The sequence below is a fragment of the Micromesistius poutassou genome, assembly GCF_964030765.1.
Source record: "Micromesistius poutassou genome assembly, chromosome: 14".
Classification (NCBI taxonomy): domain Eukaryota; kingdom Metazoa; phylum Chordata; class Actinopteri; order Gadiformes; family Gadidae; genus Micromesistius; species Micromesistius poutassou.
Genome location: NC_140284.1, coordinates 17,642,639 through 17,652,638, shown reverse-complemented (window position 1 = coordinate 17,652,638; position 10,000 = coordinate 17,642,639). Strand labels below are relative to the sequence as shown.

At 48.9% G+C, this 10,000-nt stretch overlaps 1 protein-coding gene across 1 annotated transcript in view; it reads right to left on the bottom strand.

Annotated features, from left to right (window-relative positions):
- Positions 1-8,792, bottom strand: part of sytl5 (synaptotagmin-like 5) — a 22,968-nt gene extending 14,176 nt beyond the window's left edge. The window contains exons 1-5 of the mRNA XM_084478122.1: positions 8,603-8,792; positions 2,222-2,634; positions 1,749-1,967; positions 1,066-1,178; positions 8-140 (exon numbers count right to left, since the gene is read on the bottom strand). Of these exons, the coding sequence (XP_084334248.1) occupies positions 8-140; positions 1,066-1,178; positions 1,749-1,967; positions 2,222-2,340 (584 nt within the window). The 5' untranslated portion in view covers positions 2,341-2,634; positions 8,603-8,792. The remainder of the gene's footprint in view (positions 1-7; positions 141-1,065; positions 1,179-1,748; positions 1,968-2,221; positions 2,635-8,602) is intronic.
- Between the last annotated feature and the right edge of the window lie 1,208 nt (positions 8,793-10,000).

Genomic DNA, 10,000 nt, shown 5'->3' with positions numbered 1-10,000 from the left:
ACTCTACCCTTTCCTCTTGGCGCCGTCCAGGAGGGAGTGTATTGAGCTCTTGGCCGAGTGGGGGGTCCCGGACCTCTCGGGCTGTGCGGGGGCCTGGTTCTCCGGGGTGGCGCCTCTCTCTGGAGCCTTGTCCTTTGTGGCTGGAGAACCAAAGCGTTAACACAGTAGATGAAGTAAGCAGGAGTACGTGGTTTAGTAAACATCCAATCCGTGCCACAAAACAATATTTAAATGGATGATCAAGCCCATCTTTTTATTTTTTGTGTGTTTTGTGTTTTTAATTCGGTTTTATTCTGTTCTGTGAAGCACTTTGTAATCCTGTTTTCGAAAAGTGCTATACAAATCAAGTTTATTATTATTATTATTATTATTATTATTATTGTTGTTATTATTATTATACAAACACTTCCTCTTCCGGCATCGGCCATTGTTTTCAATATTTCTTCAAGGTGTTTCAGGTCCAGAAGTCATTTCAGCTAATCTCTATCAACAGATATCAATTGCTAATTAAAAGTGAAATCAAACATGATTGGTCAATACTACTCAAAACTATAAACTACTAAAGACTATACTATGCTACAGATTCTGGAGTCATATGGAGGAGATACAGTGTGTATTGCCTGGATATGTGTCTATCTATTGCCCCAATGTCAATCATCCTACATCCATCATCCTTTCATTCCTTATCCATCAATCCATCCATTTATGCATCCACAATCCATCTCTCCATTCAGCTTACCGTCCCTCACTCCTATCTCTCTCACTCTCTCCCTCTCTGTCTATCTGTCGCTCTCACTCACTCACACACACACACACACACACACACACACACACACACACACACACAACCACACACGCACACACACACACACACACAACCACACAACCACGCACACGCAGACAATGCAAAATCGGATCCCACAAGAATCAATCCCCGTCTCTGGAGCTCCGCTGCGCCACAACAAATAACTGTCCTCGTAATGCAAATCAGTTCAGGGTCACGGGCTGCAGCACGTAGCGCCCAATATGAACCGCCGTTGACGGTGGATTAGTGGTGAGGCTCACCGCTGGGGCTGCTCAGGATGGTCTGTTTGATCACGTCGCCGAGCACCGTGCGCCGCTCAAAGCGCTTGGATCTCTCCTCCTGGAACCATTCCCCGGTCACCACCTTCAGCTCCCTGCACAGCGAGGAGCAACGCCATCAAACGCCCGGCCCCTCACCCCCCCCCCCCCGCCTCCGCCCGGGGGCCCGGCCCGGCCCGGCCCCAGAGCTTAAAAGGGCCCCCGCCCCCGGTCCGGCTGATCAAACCATCGCAAACCACCGGCTCCCCCTGGACCCACTCCAACCTCTGCTAGCGCTGGCGTTTGTTGGAATGACGTGATGTTGTGTTGTGCAGTAGCCATTGGGTTGTTGTTTTTTTTGGTTGCGAAAAATACATTTTGTGAAGCGGTCGTATGGCGACAACAATGTTGTTTTGTCCATAAGCTTTTAGAAACTGTTCTGACGTGATGAACATCTATTCCAAAAAAACGAAAGTCAACCGCTTTATTGCTATTGTTTACATTCCTTTGAAAGCTGAATGAATTCCGCTGAATGCTCTTCGGCAGAATCAGTACAACAAAGGCATTTCGACAAATGATATAGCCGAGGGATGTTTGAGTGGCCGGTCTGATCACCCAGACCGGCGCGGTCATCAAGTAGCCCGCGATGGGTTTGGTTCTGTCGCGCCGCTCTGCGTCACACTCACGAGATCTTGGCACAGACGTTGCACTTCCACTGGCGGCCTTTGGGAGACGTGACCCGGCACTGGTTGCAGACGCGCAGCTGGCAGTCCTCGCAGAGGTCCCCCCGGTCGAAGATCAGGCCCAGGGTCCGCAGGCAGCGGGCGCACTCCCGCTCGGCCCCCGCCTCCTGGTGGGGGCGGGAACCCCGCATTTTGATCTCCAGCAACTCATTCTTCAACCTCCTGAGAACGGCCGAGAGAGAGAGAGAGAGAGAGAGAGAGACAGAGAGAGAGAGAGAGAGAGAGAGAGAGAGAGAGAGAGAGGGGGGGGGGGGGGGGAGAGGGAGTGAGCGCGAGAGAGATAGAGAGAGAGAGAGAGAGAGAGAGAGACAGTGGAGAGAGGGAGAGAGAGAGAGAGAAAGAGAGAGAGAGGGAATGTAAGGGGAAGTACATGGTGCCACAGGGAGAGATAAGGATTGTTGTGGGTCCACACTCACCGTATCCTCTTCTCCTCTTGTTTCCTCAGCTTCTCGTCCTTCTGCAGCACCCTCAGGATCATGTTCCTCTCGTCCTCCAGCAGAAAGCACAGGTTCAGGTCCTCCTCCGCCTTCTCCATTGGTCGGTCGGGTTAGAAGCAGCCAATCAAATCAAACGTGGGGTTTTAGAGGCAAGCTCACACGGGGTGGGGTGGGGGGTGGGGTGGGGGGGGGGTGCGGCGCTACATGACCCTACGACGGGACGCCGGCTTGTTCTGTTAGCGTCTGGGTTGTTCTCCGGCCTACGGACATGGCTCAGACTCCGCCCTGCAGGTCCTGCCCTGCCTGGCACCCCTGCGACGCAGAGTGCTTTTCTAGCAGGCGAAGGAAATGACAACCGCCAAACTGCAATCACAGCCGTCTCCGCAGGAAACCTGGAACAAAGCAGAAGACAACGCCACTCGACTTTAGTGGGTACGCCGAGACATGGCCAAAGACACAGAGAAACGGGACCACGGGTTATTCTTGCTCTCCTTGATTTTGTTCTTGCTTCCAGGCTGTGTATCCCACACAGCGAGTGATAGAATGCTAATTAAGGCCTTCTACGGCAAGATTACAAAAAGGAACAACCTTTGGTAATTGGTCGGCAATTTGACAGTAACACTGCGCTGTCTGTCAGTGTTTGCCAATTAGTGTTGGAGACGCCAGAATCTGCATGCCCTAATTATGTATATATATATATATATATATAACACATTATTCAGGCTTCATTTAATCTGCAGTACCTCGCTGGGAGAGTTATATAAACCCAGTATACATGAGAACTATTGCTGCCAATGTCATGCCTCAAGAGGTACTGATTAACGATGGATTTTAATGCCATTCTACATTAAGAGACCGTACACAAATGTGTGACGGAAGTTGACAAAAAAAGTGTATAAAAAGCACGTTAGTCATTTGATTAAACCGTATGTCCGGTTTCCTATCGGATCTCCTAGTCAAGGTTCCCGGTTCGATTCCCAGTCAACCTCTGGCCCCGAGCTAGATGTCCTACCCCTACTTGCATGGGGGAGAAAAGCATCTTGTGAATGGTTGCGTTTGTAACTTTTGGAGATCCATATAAAGAGGGTGTATTCATGTGGAAGCATGCTCTGCAGACGATGATGCTCTGCCCTATTTAGCTCCCTGAAGGAGGATGTAATGAAAGAGAGTGAGATTCATCTTTCTCATTTGATCACCTATTGTGGTGACCCGCACAGCGTGTCGCTGTGGTTAATAAGGCAATTATTATTCAGGATTTCAAGTGCATGTGATTTGTTTTCAAGTGCCTGACCCGAAAAAGGGTAAATTACGATATGATAATGTAGCCACAGGAAAACACACGAGGAAACATGAGAGAAAGAATCAAGGTGACGTTGGAAAGGGGAGAGACCGGAGGATTCACTAACTGGAAGGGAGATGAATCATAATTAGAATGGCATTAAGTATTAAGTATTACGGTTGGATACACCCCTGCTGTGCGTGAAGGAGCTCAGGGAAAAATGGGTGGCAAGAGAGCGATATCGAGAGGGAGCTATTAGGAGAGAAAACTTATCTATTCAGACACGCCTACTCCCTTTAAGTCAGTTGCATTCTTGGGACGAGCATGGCCCCACTCTTTTCTCTTGTACACTGTTTTATTATGTTGTTGTTGGTGACCTTGAGTGTCAAGAGAGGCGCCCATAAATAAAATGCATTATGATTATTATTATTACAGATAGTGAGAGAGCGAGAACAAACAGGATTGATAAACAGACTGAAAGGAAAGGAAAGGAAGCAATTACAGCAGTAATCAGATTGATGCGTTATAGCCCGGAGAGAACACTCGGGTGATTCCGAGGCGAACGCGGCCCCTCCGCGGTCGCCTGATTGATTTGGTTATTCTAAATGCATCCAGTGCATTATTTAGCGAGGCCGGTGATGGATTTGCTTCTTTCATTACTGTCAACGTACTCTGTATCCACGCGACACGACCCCCTTTTAATTCGCCTTGCCAAGATAATCCCTTCCATGCGTCTCTCTCTGCCTTCATGAAGGGGCGTCACACACCTTGTCAGAACTACGGGGCGGACGGGCGTCACAAGAGGAAACAAGCCAAATGAGATGAGAGAGGTGGAAGGAAAAGAGGAAAGTGCTGGAAGCGGAGAGGACGGCCAAAACCAGGACTCTCTCTAGACCGTATTCATTACTGCCTTGTTACTCGTTTCTCCCACCACGCTTTTTCCCCCTCTACCTCTCTCTATATTGCTCTCTCTCCCACTCTCTCCCTCTACTACCTTTGCTATCTCTCGCTCTCCTTCCCTCTCGCTCGCTCTCCCTCACGCTAGCTCTGTCTGTCTCCTTCTCGCCGTCTCTCAGTCTCACTCTCCCTCTCGCTATGTCTCTTGCTCTCCCCCCCTACACTAATATATATATATATCTTTGTATATATATCCCTTTCTCCCTATCACTAGATCTCTCTCCCCCTCTCACAATATATATCTCTCTTACTCTCTCACACTATCTCTCTCTCTCCCCCTGCTTTCACTCTTGTTATAGGCTCTCAGCCTCTTGAAGCTCAAACCCATTTTCAATTAGCAAAGGACACACTGAGACATCAATAATTAGCATTTTCAGTGGTGCCAAATCAGAATAATAACACACTGAAACGGACTAATTCGAAGCGAGGCAGCGGCTTAAATTATGTGAATCAGGCCATGATTATAAGAGGGAATTGACACGTTCACGTCGCTGATAAGAGGATTGGCTTCCACACCATGAACTCTCTTACTTTTGGCAGCCATGAAATGAGCATCTCGTCGGCTATTTTATGCGCCACTACGTGCTTATGGTTACAAAGAATCCCCATGGAGAGCAGACGAGACAGTAATCATCTGGAGGGACCTCATTGAGGCGCAGGACTGTTTTATCGACTAAAGGATCACCGCAGTATATATCCAACATTAGATTCATCACATCAGAGGGTTGTGACATCTCTTGTTTAACCACAGCTCAAAAATAATACTACAAATAAAAGGCCTCAAATATAGTTCAATTTTCTTTATTAGTAATATCATAATGAATACATTTTTCCCACAAATACGGCCGTAAGACAAAAACACAATGCTGTGTTATCCAATATCCTCAACCATTTTATATTGTTCCGGCTGCACAGTGATGTCACACCACCGTTTATTAACGTGCGCCGTCATGGGTGAACTGTAAGCTAATATTGATCCAAGATGGCATCAGGCAGCACACCGCGGTGCCACGCCATCGGGCCATTCAGCGAGCGGCCTCACCTCTCTCCCCTGTGTCACGGTGTCGCCAGCTGACCCTCCCTGAGTACACACTGCGCACATTCCCGCCTTTCCCCTTGCCTTGAGTAAACAAAACATTGAGTTCCAAACAGAAACTGCCGTGCAGACACTCTGACGCATGCAAAAAGCAAGGTCCAGCTGAACCCGGGACACCACGTCGGGGAATACGCTGAAGGCGAACCATATTCTTTGGTAGTTCTAAATATAATGCAGTTTCAGCAGTTCTCCAGAGTAGTATATTTAACACATATCTAAAAAGTAGGTTACTTTCGTTCTGCTCAGCTCCTTTCTTCCTCTGTCTCGGCCCCCATTGCTCCGTCTCTCTCTTGCACCCCTCTCTCAGCGCCCCTTCTCTTCCACTTCCTGCTGCCTTCTCCCCCTCTCTCTCCCCCCTTTCTCTCCCCCCTTTCTCTCCCCCTTTCTCTCCCCTCTTTCTCTCCCAGAGCTGCCATAACCTCATTATTTCTCAGACAAGAGCAGCACAGGCCACTTCACAGACCATAAAGACACCTCGCTGCTCCAAGTCCCAGGGTCTCCCCACCCTGAGAACACGTTCTCCCCACTTTGGAACACGTTCTCCCCCCGCCCAGGAGAACGTGTGCTCCTTTTGGTCATGGCTAACACAGCCGTCCACCGTGCTCAGAAGAGAACCTATCTGGGAGTCGGGCAGCAGGGGCAGACCCTGCTCATTAATAAACCATACATAGCATCCTCTATCCAGGGCCTCCTCCATGTCCTCCTCATCCTCCTCTTTCTCTTCATCTTCTCGCTCTCTCTCTCTCTCTCTCTCTCTCTCTCTCTCTCTCTCTCTCACTCTCTCTCTCATCACTCTCTCTCTCTCTCTCTCTCTCTCTCTCTCTCTCTCTCTCTCTCACTCTCTCTCTCTCTCTCTCTCTCTCTCTCTCTCGTCTGCCCCATCGTTCCTCCAGGGACGGGAGTGCCGCTGTCCCTCGTGTCTGTGCCGTGCCTTGGGCTGAACCCAGGGGGAGGACCTCGAGGTCTGTGCTGTGCTGTGCCTCCGTTCCCCCGTTAACTGCACCCGTCAGTGGTGGTGGTGGTGGTGGTGGTGGTGGTGGTGGGGTTGTGTTCCTCTTGCACAAAGTTACACCATCTGAGCCCCGGGGGCAGCACCCCTCTACTTCCTCGTGGGCGCCACAACAACTAAACACGATGGAAATATCTTTCCCCATACCATGCTAGCAGATCTACGGAAGATATCATTTTGTTATACCTGTTTTTTTTTTTTTTTTTGGTATACTGTATTATATATTTCGGTTGTACTATTTATTCATTGATATCATTTTAGCTTTATTTCTTACGTAACATTTTTTATGATTTAAAATGTTACAACCACCGCGGTTCTCTGCACACTCTCAATGGGAATGCCCCAGAACAACGTGCAGTCAGACCGCTTCAGTTTGGTCGGATCCTAAATCATTCATGCAGATGTTCTTATTGTAAGTCCCTTTGGATGAAGCGTTCTGCTAAATGCCCTGAATGTAGCAAAGGAATCAATGGGAGGGGGCGGGTGTTAGCTCCTGTCAGACACAAGAAGGAGAGGGCAGCGACTGACAGAAAGTCAGCGCTGCACCGACCGCGAGATTGCCTTCATTGCACCTTCTCCACTCATTAGCCAGATCCTAATGGAGGCGGCGGCAGGCTCTGACTTCTAACCAGACCGAGACACGAGACAGAATCATTTGTCTCATTGGCACACCGGGGGATACAGTCTCGTGAAAGAAGATGTCAACCGAATTGCCTCTCAGCATTTAGAACAAAACATAATGAAATTACTTGAATTTTTTTCCGAGGAGAAGCAACACGCGCCTGCAGTGTTTAACGTGTTTAAAGCACATTAGGTCGTGGGTTTCAGACCTCTGATAAGCAATTTGGATACGGCAAATAAATCCTGATTTGAATCAATAAAACAGAGCATGACTGATTCATGCCATCTGTTTGTCAGACGTGCGATTGCTCATTTTTGGTTTCCATGTACACGGGCCAGGCATTAAAATAAGAGAAGGTACTACAGACAAGGCACAGACATTAAACGAATATCCGGTGAATGCTTAATCGTTCCGAAAAAGAAAATGTTCACAAAGAATCACCCTGTTATCCGAGCCTTGCATCCTAGTGAATGTAATCCCCTTCCAGCGATAGCATGTAGCGCTCTGGCCCCAGCGAAGGCGAAGAGCGATAGGCAGACGCTGGACTGCTGGAGGCCTCACTGGATAACATCTAACATCTACCCACCGGTGATTGGAGGAGTTCCTGGGGAGATGCGGTGGCTGGGCTTCAACGGGGAACGTTGCGGGCGCATGCAGCGATACGTGACGGGTTCACCCATGTGAAAACTAGGCCTGCCTCTCTGCCTAGCAGCCAAGGAGCTCGCTCGCTCTCTCTCTCCGTTTCGCACGCCCGTACTCTTGCTGCTCTGTGACACACACACACACACACACACACACACACACACACATACACATACACACCTACACAAATGCAAGCGCACACACACACACACACACACACACACACTTAATACCCCAACTCACTGGCTCACTCCCTGTCTCAAGTCGGTTAACACATCCAGACGGCAGGACCACACTGACGCAGCACCATCCTAACGTGCCGATCGGGGGAGCAGCCATTCAGACGCCTCTATCCACTCTCCTGTCAATCATGCGAAAGCACGCCGGCATTCATAACTAATATATCCGCCCCCTAAGACACGTGCAACGTCCACTTCACAGTTATACTTTATCAATTGCAATTCAATTTGAAAGGTTAATTAAGAGACAAAGACCAATTACAGATCATGACCTTTTTTTTATCTCCTTTGGTTCACTGTGGGATTGGGCATTGATCCCATATTGGATTCCAAGCACAGCGTGCTGCCATGGGCTACCGTCTCCTCACATAACCCACGCAAGCCTAAGGAAACATGGCAGTGACCTGACTGATGGGCTGATACAACTCTTCATCGAGCAACGTGCTGTTTTACACGGCCCACCTAAAAGAAAAACGGTGAAACACAAAATATTTAACAGCAAGCTTCCGCTCTTACCGTCCATGTCACATGTTACCCTCAACCCACTCCTGAACGACATCCACTCCTTTGTCTCAGCCCCGCTGCCAGACCCCCCAAAACGCAGCCTCCATCCTCCCGGCTCAGGTTGGTAATGGAGGGGTCAGTCGGACGCCCGCTGCCACCAGATCGTGTCCAGTGGACCATGCGGGTCACGTGCCCGGGGGCAGGCCCCACTTACAGCCCTCCGAGGAGCCATCAGCAGTAATAACCCCTCACGCCCGCGGACCTCCGCAGCCACACAGCCCCATCCTGCTGGGCCCGGCCAAGCGGGAAATACGCAGGAAACAAACAACGGGGCCAGTGTACAGCGAAAAGAAACAGCCTCAACCAAAACAACCTTATCTCGCATTTTTCTTGGTGTGTCACGCCTTTCTCTCTTCCTCATTGTCGCCTCCTTGCTTCACCTTGACCTCCCTCTCTCTCTCTCTCTCTCTGTCGCTCTCCCTTTAATTTCTCAGATTTCTCCTGTTTATTTATTAAGGTAAATTTGAATAGGGACAGATACAGAAACGTAGATAAGCTTGAGACACTAATCCCCAGTATACAGTATGTCCTGTTGTGCCAGTATTGCCATGGAGCCTGCGAGCCTTTGCAGCACTGCACCGCTTGCACCGCACAGCACTGAACTCACAGCGATGCTCGGTTCACTAGAGGAGAAAAGGCCAGCGTGGGATCGTCAGGCCGGCGAGAGGGACCGGCAGGCAGCCGGCGATAAGCCCAGACCAATCCACAACAGCGGGGAGTCTGGGAGCCCCTTCAACATGAGAGAGAGAGAGGGAGAGAGAGAGAGAGAGAGAGGGAGAGAGAGAGAGAGGGAGAGGCAGGGGAACAGCTAAACATGAACAGGGTTGTGTATATATTGGGACAATTGGGACGATTATAACTATTAAATGTTCTGACCTTTAAAGGCTGGTTTTGAGTGTCATTACAATCCTATCGATGCACAAGGCATAACCTTCTACCAAAGAATATAACACATGAAGGGCGATTGGGAGAATGTCATTCAACGAATGACACGAAACAGCATGTCCCATTTGAGCACCTGGGCATTCTGGTGTAATATGTGAGAATAGTGGTGTAGAATCCTGGGTCACCTTGGACCTTTTCATAAAGGGATACTCTACCCTTAGTGGAAAATAACAGGCTACGTGGCTCACCCAGTAGGAGCTGCTAATTAGCTGTCCAAAACCAACGGACAATAACAAAACAAAGAAGAAAAGGCAGAGGCTGTTTTCATCTCTTGCTTTTCCTATATTAGATAATAATAATAATAATAATACAATGTCTCATAAACAGCAAGAGAATAATGTCCCAATGTGACCTTTTAAGGGACGTCTTGAGGAAATAAGAAAGAATGAGATCACAACCACAATG